This window comes from Aspergillus saccharolyticus, assembly GCF_003184585.1.
Source record: "Aspergillus saccharolyticus JOP 1030-1 unplaced genomic scaffold BP01scaffold_25, whole genome shotgun sequence".
Taxonomy (NCBI): domain Eukaryota; kingdom Fungi; phylum Ascomycota; class Eurotiomycetes; order Eurotiales; family Aspergillaceae; genus Aspergillus; species Aspergillus saccharolyticus.
In genome coordinates this window covers 188,865-203,249 of record NW_020290635.1, presented here as the reverse complement: position 1 = coordinate 203,249, position 14,385 = coordinate 188,865, and the positions used below count along the sequence as shown (strand labels likewise).

The following is a 14,385-nucleotide window of genomic DNA, read 5'->3' as shown; positions in this document are numbered from 1 at the left end:
TGGAGGGGCATTACGTGCCCTAAATATGGGCCGATCGGGCATTTCCCATGAGATCAGAGGTAAATTGGGGTCAACTATGCCCTGATCTGATCTGATCAACTCGCGAGCCGCACGGAGGGAATGAGGGGAACCCGGGCGCAGAGGAAATGTTGGAACACACGGAACATGGGGTGATCGCCGTAGCCACCCCGTTGACTAAGCTGGGTTGAAGCTTCGGGCTCGATCGGGGGGCAGTTGCATCAGCCCATGTAGTGCGCGAGGGGCAGACGGAGGCTGGGAGATTTCGGGCTGTGATCTGGTGAGAGATGCTTGTATCAGCAGTTTCATCCGCAATGACTCTTCTCTCCGAAGGCCTTGATGGAGAGGGAGATACTCCATACGGAGTAGTGATACTCGCGGTAGTGCACTGGAAGTTTGTCTGTCAAATGCGGCGGTGAAACCAAAAGGCGGGCGGCGGGATGAAGCTAGCCGGATTGGGAAAGCAATGTTTTTGTTCGGCCAAAACATCGTATCTTCATTAATTGTCGACTGCTGCCAACAACAACTAAATCAACCACTAAACTCCACCCACACTTTCTTTCTCCCCTTCTCCCCCCCTCCCCTTCCCCCCAAAAAAAACCCACACGAATTCTCTTTTCTTCGTACTTCGCTTATCTCTCCTCTCAATTTTCCATCTGCCTCGTTCTGACGGCCTTCATTTCTGCAATCCGTGGCCGGCTGGTGCCATCATGCTTGCAGATCTCCTGGAGCATCGCAATGCCATAAGTCGCCCTCCTGTCCATTCCGCCCCTCGATCGCCACCACTATGACCTCCGATAAACAATCCCACGGCCATCTCGCCAAACCTCTAACCCCCGCCCTCAGTGCAGCTTTTCATCGCACCCAATCTAAATCTCCTTTAACCCCTCGACTCGCTACGCCCGCGGGTTATCGCACCCCTAATCGCTCGACCCCCTCCGAGCATCCCTCCTCGGCCCTTGGTCGGCGGGAGCCGGAGCCCTCCCTCCTCAGTGCCAACGTGACCCCTCGATCCGGCTCCCGCGCCAGCAGACGAGATGGGACGACCTCTTCGCCGAGTACTTTCTCCTCGAATGGTACCAATTCGCTCCATGTGAGCTGGGCACAGCCCAGCGTGGCTCAGGGGGGTTCTCAGGGGCGGTTCCGCACGGAGCGGAGCCCCGTCCGGGGGGCCATGCTGGAACCCCCCAAAGTCGCCCGATCCAAGCCAGTGGCAATCGAATCGAACTACCTGCCGCGACCTACTATATCCTCCGAAAATGCTTCTGCATCTCCCATGTTCTTTCACGCCAGTGATGCCCGATCCACTATTTCGTCATCCGAGTCAGATGTGCGGCCTAAATTGACGAGCAAATCAGCTTCCGCGACCACATTCGTCTACGCCAATGGACAGGAGGAGCGACCGGCCCCGGCGAGTGATGTTGGTACCGGACCAACCCCGTACAAACGTCGATCGCTGTCACGCTCGGTGGTCTCCTCGAAGCCGGCCTCTCCGTCGCCGCGACTACGCCCTGCCCGGGTAAACTCGAACCCCCGCTTGTCGGATGGGCTGACGTCTCAGGTTAGCTCTCAATTGGAAGAGCCCTCAGAACCGAGTCTCACTCCGCAAAGCCCTCCGTTGAGCACTGTCTCTGCCCGACCTATCCCCGCGGTGCGTCATCTCAAGTCGTCCAGCGTGGACTCGGCCACCAATGGGACCCCGCCTCATCCCCACCACAAAGAAGGCCTGAGGCCTAGCCCTTTAATCATATCTCCCTCCGAGCCCAAGCTCGATACCAGCAGCATCGCGACCGACCCGTTACCGGGGCTCCGTCCGCGCGTCTTCAGCAACGGGTCGATCGCCTCCGTCGATACGCATGGTTCCGGCATGCAGAGCCCGTCGAAGTCGGAGAGTGGCGGACCCGCTTCCAACGGGGTGGCCTTGAATGCGCGGACCGAGCGGAAAATCATGGATCTGGAGATCAGCAACTCGTCGCTGCTGGCCATCAACCGAACCCTGGAGCGCGAGATGCGGAAGCAGAACGCGGAACTCCGACGATACCGACGGCTGAGTCGATCGGGGCGGCTGTCCATGGCACAGTCGACTCGATCTGCGTCTGCCACGCTGTCCATTCACAGTGAGGTTGATGAAGCCCACAGCGAGCGCTCCTCCCCGCGGTCGTCGCCGGAGGAGTTGTCCGACTTGAGCGACGAGGAGGAGGACTCGATGGCGGATTCGGGAGTGCTGAGCCCGGCCGATTCGCAGGCCGAACCGGATGCGAGCCATCGACCGCGGGATGAGAAACGGTTCCTCCTCGACCTGGCCAAACATCAGGAGCTGCTCGCAGACAGTCAGCGGATGAACCAGAGCCTCAAGCGATGCCTGGGGTGGACGGAGGAGCTCATCAAGGAGGGCCAGCGGGCGCTGGAGTACCGAGTCCATGTGAGCGACGTGCAACTGGGGGGCCGAGTGCTCGCCCCGGAGGAGATGCATGACCTCAACGACCCGGAGTATGTGGTGCCTGCCCTCCCGAGCTCCGGGGCGTCCGAGACGCTGTCCGACGGGTCGCTTTCGGAGCAGGAGCTGTCCGACGACGAGCAGCTGTCCGATGAGGCCATTGACGATGGCCTGCCTTGAGCGTCATCTTTTCTACTTAATACCTAATCTTCGACAATGGGCCTTGATTTTGCAGCATATATTCGTGAGAGGGGTTTTGTGGGTCCGCGACTAAAGCTGGCATTTAGTCTTGATGTGCGTTTGTTACCAGCGATAGCGATAGATTGATTTGCCGGGCTGATCCGCAGCTTCTGGTACTGGTTACTGTTACTGTTTAGTAGATACCCCCCCGCCAGCGTTTAGACTTATTCGATAGAACTTGCAGGATTCTACTGTATGCATCTCTACTCATACTGTATGCATCTCCACTCATCTCGTATGCTTCACACCCACAAACCCACAAACCAACAAGCCAAGATTACTCCGGCCGCCCATCAGCCACCTGATGCCCACCGGTATAGTTCCCCAAACATGCGCGATCCCACTCCGCCAACCGCACCATTTCCTTCACCCCTTGGAGCAACTTAGGGACCGCACAGAACCCCTCCGCCGCCGACCTGACATCCTCCTGGCAACCACTCACCCCCTTGAGTGGCAGGGGCTTCCCATTCAACACAAAGCGGATCCACTCCTCCCCATCCCCCTCCTCCACCTCGGGATTGACATACAAGGTCTCCCCGCCCAATTTCCTCTCCGTGCCGACGGGACACCTCCACACCTCCCCCACCAGATGCGCCCCGAACGGGGTCATCTCCTGCAACCTGAATGTCCGGTTCGACGGCGGCACCGCCACATCCCCCGGCAACCCCGCGGGCCCGAAATTAAAATACTCCACCCCGAGCGCGGTCAACACCGAGACAATCACATCATCGTGCGACATATCCAGATACAGCTTCTGGTGCAGCGGGAAGGTCGCCGGGTTGGAGTCGTAGGTCAGGTTGATGTTGGCGGACTGCGTCGTGATGAGGCTGTTGTTCAGGCGCGCGGCGAGTTCGAGCACCCACCCCAGCCCCTGGGCGCGGCCCGAGGCGGAGCCGAAGCCGTAGTCGCCGTAGAATTGCAGGTCGAGGTTGTAGGCGTAGTTCGCCCAGTCGGCCGCGGTGAAGACAGGGCACCAGGCGGAGCTGCCGAGGACGGCGGTCTCGTAGGGGCAGAGGTTGAGCATCGACAGGATGTCGAGGGTGGTGAGGTTGGCGGCGAGGGCGGGGGGCAGGTAGGGCGTGAGGCGCGTGCGGATGCTGGGGGTGGTGGTTTCGAGAAAGTTGGTGGCGGATGTGTCTCTGTTGTTGTTGATTGAATTAGCGTTGTAGTGTTTCAATTGGGTTGGGTTGGGTTGGTTGAAGGCCAGGCCTGGGGGGGGGGAGGATCCTGGTACTACAGTACAAGGGCGGCTTACCCTTCATATTTCGCCTGCGGACAGGACGCCGCCAAGGTGTTGTTGTAGCCACTGCCCTCGGGCATAATGACCAGGTCGTACTGACTGGCGGAGTTGTTGGCGTTGGTGCTGCTGAAGAATCCACCTATCACCCAGTTGTGTCTCCGGTCAGTTATCTGCATGAAACTGTTTGATGGGTTGATGTTTATGAACACAAGGTCGACCTACTCAACCACCACCGCGCACTCTCCAAAATGCGCGCCTGTCCCGTCGTCCGGAAAATCGGCTTCGGCCGCTGCGTGCCATTGGGGAAGACATTCAGCGAGGCATCCCAGTCGGCGAGGCCGGCCGGGGCGCGAAACAACGGCCGGCCGTATTTGTTCCAGAAGTTGGCGCCAGAGGTCGCCTCAGTCGCCGCACCGGACGGGAGCAGAAGGTCCTCGCCCATCAGGTACTTCCACTCATTCAGAAACTCCAGAGGCCCCGTGCCCAGCGTCTCGTTGGGGTGCTGCAGACGGTAGTTCTGGAGCTTCTGCGCGAACGCCTCCATGCTTTCGCCGTCGAGTTCGTACGGGGTCGGGTATCGCTGCGCGTGGCGGTGCAGGATGTGCACCTGCGACAGCTCGCAGCCCTGGGGGTTCCCGGTGGAGACATTGAAGCCCGGGGCGTCATGGTAGGGGCTCAGGTTGCCCCAGTACGCGGTGATGTCGAAGCCGGCGGGTAGAGCGGCCCCGGTGGCTGCGGGGGCCGCTGGGGTGGAGGAGGAGGAAGAGGAGGTGCCGGGGAGGGCGGCGGCGCCAGTGGCTCCCAGGGTGGCCAGGAGGACCTGGTGGGAGGAGAGCAGCATGGAGGAGGGGAGGAGGAGGAGGAGGAGGTTCAGAGCAAGAAGGGAGAGGCAGAGCACCAGCAACAAACTTCTAGAGAATCGGGAAGTACGGAAACACAATCGTCGTCGTGGTGGTGGAAGAGTCATTGCAGTAGAGCGGGGGAGGTTAGGGTTACTATATAGTGTCTATCGCAGGCCATAACTGAACTGTGGGCTGGTCGACGCAACAAAACTGACGATCAATGGGTCAATCTCGGACTTCCGTCGCGGAAGTCCGCCGTATCAAAAAACAGACGAAAAATGTGCGAGGGAATCACATTCCAGTGAGACAACAGACAGTGGGGAGGAAGTAACCAAATACGGTAGCTGGTCGCGTGCGGAGAAGGAGAGAGGGACCTTGATAGGAGATAAAAAAGATTTAGACTTGACACTAGTTGCTGGAGGTTCATGGATGGATTTTTTTATTCATCATCCCAGGCGAACAGCCGATGTCGGAAGGCAAGGGTGAAAGGCCCAGTTGATGTACAGGTACAGTACACAGTGATCTCTTGTTTAGGAGCCTCCCCTTCGGTAGTTACTTATGGCTACTATGGCCACTTATGGCTACTTATGGCTACTTATGGCACAGCACATGATGCAGGGGCAACCAACACTCCCTCAACTCTAGCCATCTCACAATCGCATCCAAATCAATCTATTTAAATCCATCTAATCATGAATGGTGGGTCACATCGTCAGGCGCATGGGAGAATCAAATACACCAGTCGCTACAGAGAAACAGCCCTTATCCAAGCAAGCATCTATCCAGTCCGAGCCAGACCGCATTGTACTGGGACAAAATCAAATACACAATCATGTAGAACTAAGCAGCCGTCGCCTCCGCCTCCGCCTCCTCATGGTGGTGGAAATGGTGGCCGTGTTTTCCCTTCTTCTTCTTCTCATCCTTGCCCTTCTTCGTCATCGACTCGGCCATCAACTGCTCGAATGCCATAAAATCACCCTCCTCCTCGGGGTCACGCTCAGCCTAGAGATGCTATTAGCTTCCGTCCACTGGGCTGGAGTTAAATAGTCAATCACCCACCTTGGAGTAGATGTTGCCCGCGATCACCAGAGCGTGGGCGCGCTCGACCCGCTTGTCGAGTTTGACGCGCTTATCGCCGAGGACCTGATCGCAGACGTCCCGCAACACACTCTGGATCTCGAACTTGCTGCCACGCCAGGCGGCCGCCAGGATCTTACCCGTCACCTTTTTCTCGTACTCGGCCTTCTTCTCGTCGGTCCACTCCTCGCCACCGCGCTCCTCCAACTTGGCCATCTCCTCCATCGTCATCTGCGCGTCAATGGCGGTGGAAATGGTCGTCCAGGTCTCCTTAGCGAGGGTGCCCTTGTCCTTCAGGCGCGAGAAAAAGCCGGAAATACCCAGGAACTTCTGCGACTTGAGGAAAGAGGTTGCCTTTTGCACGTAGGTGGCGCCGATCGCGTGCAGAATCTCCAAACCGAACGACTCCATCTTCAAATTTTCCACCTCCAGGCGAATCTTCTCTTCGAAGGCGCGGGTGACATCCGCTCCCTTGTCAGTTTCGGTCCACACGCTGATCTTGTCAACCAACTTCGTGGCCAGGGTGTTGACGCGCTCCTCGCGGGCCTTCTTCCGTTCCAGCTCGTAGGCGGCCAGTCGCTCCTGTTGCTCCTTCGACAGGCCCTTCTTCTTCTCCTTCTTGCGCAGCTCCTTCTCTTCCTGAGACAGACCGGCTGCCTCCATGCGCGCTTCCTCCTCAGACTTGTCCATGATGGCCTGCTGGCCCATGTAGCGACGGGGGGTGCTGGCACCGGAGCTGGACGCGGTGGCCGCGGCGGGCTTCTCAGCGGCGGGCTTCTCGGGGGCTGCCGCCGGGGTCTCCGAGGCGGTTGGCGTCGTCCCCTCGGCAGAGGCGCGAGCGGCTTGTTCCTCGTCGTGGATGTTGAGCTTCTCCTCAGCAGAGGCCGCCAGTTCTTCCTCCTCCATCTGTTGCATGGTGATATCCATCGTCGCGGTCAAGTCTTTCATGAGCGAGATCTCACCGATGAGATCGACGAACGCACTGCCACCGAAGATCATGCTGAAGAATTCCGCCGGATCCTCTGAGGATGATAGTCAGTGGGGGGGGTCCCCATATCTCGCACGGGGATCTTACCGAAACCGCCGCCGGGGACGGCATCCTCCTTGCCAAACTTATCGTAGCGTTTGCGTAATTCTTCATCGCTGAGAACTTGGTAGGCTTCTCCGATCTGATCGACCCCGCGTGAGATTAGTATCAAACTGAATGATCAGTCCTCAGGGTCCTACTCACCGCCTGGAAGCGCGCATGTGCAGTCTCATCGCCGGGGTTCTTATCTGGCAAGGGGTCAGTTCGCTCAAGGGCCAACAACACAGGGCCACGCGGACGAACCAGGATGGGTCACGATGGCCAACTTCCGGTAGGCTTTCTTGATCTCCAGCTCAGTCGCCGTAGGAGGCACGCCGAGGGCGTCGTAGTATGTCGTGTCAACAACCATGGTGGGATGAAGCAAAGCTTTTACCCGACCACGCGAGGGATGATGATGATGATGTGCCTATCAGTTTTGACTGCAGCGGAGGAAGTGAATGCAGCCGTGAGATAATGAGTCGACTGCAGAATAGTACGTTGACAACTACCACACAAGAAGAAATCCTTGAAGGTAGGACAGATCAACCGGTTATCGACTTCCAGTCTTTGGATATTTTCTCCCGAGAATCTGCGATGGATGTCTTGCGACGGACGACCCTTTCGTCATGGCGGGGGAGAGAGCCATGTTTTTTTGGGTCTCCGTTGCCGCAGCAGTACGGTACTGTCACATACGGTAATGATGACCCGCAATTGGCCTAGTTATCCGGAATTCATGGTGTAATTACCGGGTCACAGCCGCCGGGATCGAGTCGGAGCCAGTCAGAGGCGGTGTTTGTAGCCGCTTTGCTGTCCTCGGCGCGGGAAAAATGAATTGCCTCGTTGGGTTCTTCCTTCAGTTCGCTTCTCTCCATCCCCAAAAAACTCCACCTTTTTCTCCCACCGCTCGCTTTTTCTTCCTCTTCTTCTTCTTCTTCTTCTTCTCTTTCTCGTCTTCTTTTCACTACTCAACATCTCTTCCCTCTCCCTTTTCCTCTCTCCCTCCCCTCCCCCTCCCACCCCCTTTTATCTTCATCACCTAATTCCCGCCACTTTCCCACCTCCCCTCCATCCTCTCCTTTTCCCTCTCCCATCCCTCATCTTCACGCCTGTCTCCTCTTCTCCACATCTTCATTGCTGCTACTGAGGTCATTCGCTCAAAGCAGCCTGTACATTATTGTACCACCACTTGCATTCCAATTCCCTGAATTTTCCGTTGATTCGGTCATTGGGTTCGCTGCTGCCTGACCCCTGCCACGGCCATTGATCCATTATTCCCAATAATTACCTGGTCACCTTTGTCCACCAGGCTTCCCGCCGGTCGTAATATCCCCGTCAGTTTTGAGTTTTCACAATGGGCCTCGCTTCAAACATCTTCTACTACACCTTTCACCCCTCAGAACTGAGGTCGATAGTGCAATGGTTAGTACTGGCTCACGTCCTGGCGCGGTGATGATGGGTCGTGTATTTGTGCCAACGCTTACGAAGGGGTCCGTGCCCGTGGTAATAGGAAAGTCTGGCACTCACCCGTTCACGAACGCAATGAGAAGGACGAGACCGAAACCCAGAAGGCCTGCTTCAAGTTCCTCGACTTGACCAGTCGCAGCTTCAGCGCCGTCATCAAGGAGTTACATCCCGAGTTACTGCTGCCTGTCTGCGTTTTCTACCTGGCCCTGCGCGGCTTGGATACCATTGAGGATGACACCTCGATTCCCTTGGAGACCAAGGAGCCTCTCCTGCGCGGCTTCAAGGACTTCCTCGAGCAGGATGGCTGGACATTCAACGGCAACCGGCCGGAAGAGAAGGACCGTGAGCTGCTGGTTCAGTTTCACAATGTCATCACGGAATATAAAAAGATGAAACCGGCCTACCAGGCGATTGTCAAAGACATCACCGACAAGATGGGCAACGGTATGGCCGACTACTGCCGGAAGGCCGAACTCGAGGACACCAGCGTCACGACCACGGCCGAGTATGATGAGTACTGCTGGTACGTGGCGGGACTGGTCGGAGAAGGCTTGACGCGTCTCTTCGTCGAGGCGGAGTTTGCCAACCCGGCCCTGCTGGAGCGCACGCGTCTGCATAAGTCGATGGGCCTCTTCCTCCAGAAGACCAACATCATCCGGGACGTTCGAGAGGACAACGATGATCGACGTCGCTTCTGGCCCAAAGAAATTTGGTCCAAGCACGTCAGTGACTTTGATGATCTGTTTAAGCCCGAGCATCGTGAGGCAGCGCTCAACTGCGGCTCTGAGATGGTCTTGAACGCATTGGAACATGTGGAAGACTGCTTATTTTATCTGGCTGGTCTCCGGGAGCAGAGCATCTTCAACTTCTGTGCCATCCCGCAGTCCATGGCCATTGCCACCCTGGAGCTGTGCTTCCGTAACCCGGCGATCTTCGAAAGAAACATCAAGATCACCAAGGGCGACGCGTGCAGGCTGATGTTCGAGTCCACCCAGAACCTTCGGGTGCTTAGCGATACCTTCCGTACCTACGCCCGCCGGATCCATAAGAAGAACACTCCCAAGGATCCCAACTTCCTGAAGATCAGTTTGGTCTGCGGACGGGTATGTGTCCAGCATCTATCATAATTCTGTACCCGACTAATGTCTTGCAGATCGAGAAGTGGATCGAGACGATCTTCCCCACTCAGTCTGCGGAGGTCGCCCAGCGCCGCGTTACTGGCGAGCTGACCGAGGCTGAGAAGAAGAAGCGAGAGGAGGAGGCTGATACCCGCCAGGATGTGTGCTTTATGATGGGCCTCATGCTGGTGATTGTGATCATCGTCTCGTTTGTAATGGTGTGTATCTCTCGCCCGCTTCTGCAATCAATATACTGACTTGGGTAGATTGGCACTGCCTGGTTGTTGGGTGCCCGCTTCGACCTCGCTTGGCAAGAGCTGAGGAAGGGCAACTTCCGGCCGCCTGAGAGTCTGCGCGAGCTGGAGAACAAGGAGCTGTAGCTTGTTCCAGCATCTTCTACGGAGTTACGACATGTCTTGATACTGCTTACATAGTGACCGCGGCTGGCTCATGTTCTATACCTTATTTCGCCGCCTGACCGCCATATTTTAATACATCGACTTGACCCTGATTCTTTTCTTTAGGTTCACTAGCACGGATGTCAAATTGCAATCCAGCCTGTCTATGACTGTGGTTGTGCCGAAGAAGTGCTGATATTGAGATGAGAATATTCTTGACCAGCGACGTACTAGATGTGTGTCTTGCAACTTAACTGTTGCCATGGCAAACATCCATTGAAAGTCCTGGAACATATGTAATTCCCAGTTAATCGTTGAATGATACGTCTTTCCTTGTTGCATCTGTGTCTATAATAGTTAACGTACGTGTCTTGCCATTTATCTATCCATCTTCACCATCTAAGGGGAATTCCTGTAGACTTCGGAACGTTGGCTCAATCTCCACCAGGTATAGAACCAAGTGGATTCAACAACAGCCTGCAACACCGCAACTCAACCTCTTCCACTTCGACATGGCACTTTCAGAATGACATTCTAGCCAGTGTGCTGATAACCTCAATTGTGGATAGTTCTGCAAAGACCAACGACCTTAATAGGTGACATAACTACGGCGGCAAGGCTACCTACCGGTCAAGCACAGCCTGCTACTCGTCCCCTGCTAGTCACCGTGGACCTCAGCGCTTAGTACCTAAGGTACCTAGTCGTCGCAGTCGCGATCGTTGATAATGTTCCTTCATCTCGTAGGACTTTGTCCCCCCGGTAATCTTTCTCCTCCTCCTCTTACTCCGAATGTATTGCACTGTCCATGCCATCGTCGTTCCATGATTCATCGCTTTTGGGATGGAATCAGGATATACATTCTCTACGTGCATGTACCACCAAGCAAACACAACAAACCCCACAAACACGGCCCCTTGCCCCCTCTTCAACTGCCGAAAGTCTCTTCGTCGGGGGGCATTCTTATATCAACCCGCCGCTGCCCCCCCATTTATACTAAGTTAATCCATACTAATCGGAAATCCTTGATGACAATTGCTTAACAATTCTGTGTGTCTCGCGGTGTCTTCTCCATGCGAGCGTTGGCCGGGATATCTACCGTGACTCGTCCCATCCGCTCATTTATTCTCCCTTGTGGACAATTTCCAGTTCTCACTGTCCAGACCCCCGGGACCCTCTTCCCTCTCCCAGCCACTAATCGACGAGGCATTACGACGAGTCCGAGGATGCCGCCGCCGCCGCCCCCCGCCGCCAACAAGGACGAGCAGCCTAAGCCTGCGGGTGCGGGTGCAGGCTCGGACCTCCCGCCGCTCTCCGCCAAGGAGTTCCGTGTCTATAACCGCATGGCGGAGCATATGGATCAGTTTGTATGTATATATACATTAGTACATAGTCTCTCCAACTGTACCCATTTCCTCAACTACCTTGATCTACCCCCGCCCCTCTTGGCCCTTTCTCCAAACCAAACACATAACTACTACCATACTATTTTTCTTCTTTCCCCCCATAATAACCAACCAAAAAAAACCCAGCACACCCACTTCCGCCTAACCTACAACACCCTCCTCTCCGCCTGCGCCACGCCGCCCAAACCCAAACTCGCCCCGCGCGCTCTCATCACGCAAGCCCTGGAGTTCTGCCACCACCTGACCATGCACCACACCATCGAGGAGCGACACATCTTCCCCGTGCTGGCGCGCCGGATGCCCGAGTTTCGGCGGGAGTTGAGTCTGCTCAGTCAGCACAAGGAGATCCACCGCGGGATGGCGGCGCTGGAGCGGTACCTGGAGGCGTGTCGGTCCGGGGAGACGGATTTGGATCGGAGGGAGGTGGGTCGGTTGTTGGAGGGGTTTGGGGGGGTGTTGTTTGAGCATTTGGATGAGGAGGTGCATGCGTTGCGGGCGGAGAATATGAGGGTTTATTGGAGTGAGAGGGAGATGGCGGGATTGCCCATGTAATTCTTTGTCTGCTTCCTTTCAACCGAGGGGGGGGTGTGAGGTGGTTTAGGTACTAGTAGTGTTTTCTGCAGGAGGATTTGGTGGCAGAAGGGTTGATTGTATATATATAGGCTAGTAGTAGATGTGTTTTATGTACTTCAGTTACAGGACGTAGTGGAAGCGAGGGTTCTATGGAGTCTGGTTAGCGTGTCTGGTCTTGCGTATACGGGAGTACTACTCCTACTCAGTAAGTATGTGGGCGAAAAGCATACCTCGAAATCCGTCAGATCGGCCATCATCTCCGCCCCCGGGCCTTGAAGCTCAACAACCCCTTCACCCTCACCCGCCGACTCCCGCTGCCGATTCCGCCGCACCAACAGAACCCTCAACAGCCCTGCGATCATCATCTGACACAACGCACACGCCAGAATTAACTTGCACCCGGTCGCATACACCGGGGCCTCGCGGGCCAGAAACGCATGCGGGCCAATGATGTTTCCGATACAGTAGGCCAGAAACACAAACGCAGTGGCGGTCACGCGCTTGGTGTAGCCGCCCATGTTGCTGGAGGGCATTTGGAGAGAGAGGACGAGGGAGGTGACGAATGATCCCACCTGCAAATCCATACAGCTTTTTAGTGGTAGCCTGCCGCAAGAGAATCGGGGGCGAACTTACGATATAGTATCCGAACAAGACCCCGAAACGGTTCGTCCGCGGCAGCTGCCAGAGAAGACAGACCCCAACCACGGTCGGGAGGAGATACACGGCCATGATGACGGTGCGCAGGTTCTTGAAGCGCGTGGACAGATAGGTGCCCGACAGGATGAAGAAGACCTGAAAGGCGCCTTGGGGGATGCTCAGGACCGTGGTTAACAGGGAGCTAGACACGAGGCCCCGGATGATGAGCTTGCCGAACTGTCGCACGAGTTGGTTAGTAGAAACGTCTTAGACGGGACCACTGGGGGCAAATGTACATTGGCTACCCCTCCGTTGACGGTCTCGTTGAGAAGTGTGAATAGGAACAAAAGCCAGACTTGCGGGTCGACGAGGGCTTCGCGAATCTGGTACCATTTGATCGAGCGGTTGAGGATACCCTAGAGCCGGTGAGTTCATGACATGCTATCCCGGAATGGAAACGGAAACCCACGGTCTGGTTCTGCTTGCCCCGGCCGATGAGCAGGACCTTCTCTTCCACGGAGAAGCGTTTTGACGACAGGATACTGTTCGGGAGGAATAGGAGCATCAGGATACCCCAGAGAACGGTGGCTCCTCCGCAGATCAGGAATACCGCCCGCCAGACGGGAAAGCCGTCCACTTGGCCGATGCCATAAGTGAGAAGCCCGCCAACCATCGACCCCACCCCGTTACAGCAGTAGAAAATCCCGGCGCGCAAGGGCTGTTCTTGACGAACATACCACGTCCCCACGATCATCATGAAGCACGGAGTGATCGGCGCTGCAAAGTCAGACCCCAGCCTGTATGCATCACAGATGGGAGACCTACCCTCAAAGCACCCGAGTAAGAACCGACATACAGCCATGCCGGTGAAATCATGGCAGCTGGCGGTGATCATGAGGATCGCACCCCAGGCGATCCTACGCCTGGTCAGCATGTCTCGTTCTGCAACGTCAACGTACTCACACAAAACTCGCGACCACAGTTCCAATGGGCAGTCGTTGTGCGATGTAACTTGCCGGATATTCCCAGAAGAGATACCCTGAACCATCAGCATCCCCGCAATATGTCCCAGGGTGAGAGCCATACCAAAGTAAAAGATGCTGGCTAGCCAGCTGTACTGATTGCTATCAATATGTGCGTCGGTGAACAGATCGAACACGGCACTGTAGGATAACGCCTACTGACTTAGCACGTCTCCAGGGAGCATCTGTGGAGGAAACACACCTGCTTGTCGATATACTGGAGACAATATGTCCCGCACATGAGCGGAAGCAAGATCAAATCAATGCGTCTTCTAAGCTTCTTCCTCCGCACAGGGTCGTCGAGCATTTCTTGCATTTGTTCGTTAGACACGCCGTGCTCGTGAAGAAAGAGCTCAGCTTCATCGAGGGAGGAGACTTGGCCAATTTCGACATCGTCTACTTTCGATACAGCTGTAGGAGAAAGCTTCTCCTTTTCCTGACGATTGGCACTTGGCTCGGACATACTGCTTGCCATTGACGACGATGGTCCCAACGGCTTGGGGAAAAAATCACTCAAGGCAAATAGGGTGGCTTAAATAGGCACACAACATCCGGCTATGATAGCCACCCCCTCTATGACCCCAAGATAAGCCACTGGGCATTTGCATCATGACGACTGCACGCTTGCCTGGGAACCCAGTGAGACTACTTATTGCGAACCCGGGCACTTGTACGATAGATATCTCTGCACCTCCAACTGATAAGCATGCAACCGGACAAACCTGCCCAATGCAGGGATCTCCACGATAGACTCTCAATGTACAGAATATCTGAAAAGACTCACTCGTGACGAAGTAAGTATATCTCGGAGACCGTCCGAGATAAGTGAGTGGGGAAGAAGATTAGATTGG

General features: G+C 55.8%; 7 protein-coding genes across 7 annotated transcripts; 3 read left to right on the top strand and 4 right to left on the bottom strand.

The window, feature by feature from the left end:
• Positions 1-140: 140 nt before the first annotated feature.
• Positions 141-656, bottom strand: BP01DRAFT_96384 (uncharacterized protein). Its single transcript, XM_025580268.1, has one exon. The coding sequence runs from the start codon at positions 505-507 to the stop codon at positions 196-198; it is 312 nt and encodes a 103-aa protein (XP_025429637.1). The 5' UTR covers positions 508-656; the 3' UTR covers positions 141-195.
• On the top strand, positions 560-2,895 carry BP01DRAFT_358385 (uncharacterized protein). Its single transcript, XM_025575419.1, has one exon. It carries the CDS (start codon positions 806-808, stop codon positions 2,633-2,635), a length of 1,830 nt encoding a protein of 609 aa, XP_025429636.1. The 5' UTR covers positions 560-805; the 3' UTR covers positions 2,636-2,895.
• On the bottom strand, positions 2,882-5,059 carry BP01DRAFT_358384 (putative phytase). The gene is made up of 3 exons (XM_025575418.1): positions 4,158-5,059; positions 3,951-4,074; positions 2,882-3,834 (listed from the first exon to the last, which is right to left on the bottom strand). Exons 1-3 carry the CDS (start codon positions 4,774-4,776, stop codon positions 2,973-2,975), a joined length of 1,605 nt encoding a protein of 534 aa, XP_025429635.1. The 5' UTR covers positions 4,777-5,059; the 3' UTR covers positions 2,882-2,972.
• Positions 5,060-5,420: 361 nt separating this feature from the next.
• BP01DRAFT_358382 (DnaJ domain protein) lies at positions 5,421-7,534 on the bottom strand. Its single transcript, XM_025575417.1, has 5 exons — positions 7,185-7,534; positions 7,086-7,129; positions 6,930-7,023; positions 5,837-6,876; positions 5,421-5,779 (listed from the first exon to the last, which is right to left on the bottom strand). The coding sequence occupies exons 1-5, from the start codon at positions 7,288-7,290 to the stop codon at positions 5,618-5,620; spliced, it is 1,446 nt and encodes a 481-aa protein (XP_025429634.1). The 5' UTR covers positions 7,291-7,534; the 3' UTR covers positions 5,421-5,617.
• Positions 7,535-7,923: 389 nt separating this feature from the next.
• Positions 7,924-10,264, top strand: erg9 (bifunctional farnesyl-diphosphate farnesyltransferase/squalene synthase). Its single transcript, XM_025575416.1, has 4 exons — positions 7,924-8,339; positions 8,428-9,487; positions 9,538-9,720; positions 9,769-10,264. The coding sequence occupies exons 1-4, from the start codon at positions 8,272-8,274 to the stop codon at positions 9,880-9,882; spliced, it is 1,425 nt and encodes a 474-aa protein (XP_025429633.1). The 5' UTR covers positions 7,924-8,271; the 3' UTR covers positions 9,883-10,264.
• An 859-nt stretch (positions 10,265-11,123) lies between these two features.
• On the top strand, positions 11,124-11,855 carry BP01DRAFT_300480 (hemerythrin domain-containing protein; the record flags this gene model as incomplete). The annotated part of the gene is made up of 2 exons (XM_025571992.1): positions 11,124-11,264; positions 11,430-11,855. 2 exons carry the CDS (start codon positions 11,124-11,126, stop codon positions 11,853-11,855), a joined length of 567 nt encoding a protein of 188 aa, XP_025429632.1.
• Positions 11,856-11,996: 141 nt separating this feature from the next.
• Positions 11,997-13,997, bottom strand: BP01DRAFT_300657 (putative MFS transporter; the record flags this gene model as incomplete). Its single annotated transcript, XM_025571997.1, has 9 exons — positions 11,997-12,023; positions 12,107-12,448; positions 12,510-12,749; positions 12,809-12,928; positions 12,982-13,289; positions 13,338-13,429; positions 13,476-13,551; positions 13,599-13,689; positions 13,737-13,997. 9 exons carry the CDS (start codon positions 13,995-13,997, stop codon positions 11,997-11,999), a joined length of 1,557 nt encoding a protein of 518 aa, XP_025429631.1.
• Positions 13,998-14,385: the final 388 nt, after the last annotated feature.

Excerpts from the sequence above, each read along its gene's own strand:
- BP01DRAFT_96384 (XM_025580268.1), bottom strand. The coding sequence starts at position 507 with ATGTTTTGGCCGAACAAAAACATTGCTTTCCCAATCCGGCTAGCTTCA.
- BP01DRAFT_358385 (XM_025575419.1), top strand. The coding sequence starts at position 806 with ATGACCTCCGATAAACAATCCCACGGCCATCTCGCCAAACCTCTAACC.
- BP01DRAFT_358384 (XM_025575418.1), bottom strand. The coding sequence starts at position 4,776 with ATGCTGCTCTCCTCCCACCAGGTCCTCCTGGCCACCCTGGGAGCCACT. Across the intron at positions 4,075-4,157 it reads GAGTGCGCGGTGGTGGTTGA|GTGGATTCTTCAGCAGCACC; the intron begins GTAGGTCGACCT and ends ACTGGGTGATAG. Across the intron at positions 3,835-3,950 it reads CCGCAGGCGAAATATGAAGG|AGACACATCCGCCACCAACT; the intron begins GTAAGCCGCCCT and ends CAACAACAACAG.
- BP01DRAFT_358382 (XM_025575417.1), bottom strand. The coding sequence starts at position 7,290 with ATGGTTGTTGACACGACATACTACGACGCCCTCGGCGTGCCTCCTACG. Across the intron at positions 7,130-7,184 it reads GGCCATCGTGACCCATCCTG|ATAAGAACCCCGGCGATGAG; the intron begins GTTCGTCCGCGT and ends ACCCCTTGCCAG. Across the intron at positions 6,877-6,929 it reads CGTCCCCGGCGGCGGTTTCG|AGGATCCGGCGGAATTCTTC; the intron begins GTAAGATCCCCG and ends TATCATCCTCAG.
- erg9 (XM_025575416.1), top strand. The coding sequence starts at position 8,272 with ATGGGCCTCGCTTCAAACATCTTCTACTACACCTTTCACCCCTCAGAA. Across the intron at positions 9,488-9,537 it reads TCAGTTTGGTCTGCGGACGG|ATCGAGAAGTGGATCGAGAC; the intron begins GTATGTGTCCAG and ends AATGTCTTGCAG. Across the intron at positions 9,721-9,768 it reads TCATCGTCTCGTTTGTAATG|ATTGGCACTGCCTGGTTGTT; the intron begins GTGTGTATCTCT and ends TGACTTGGGTAG.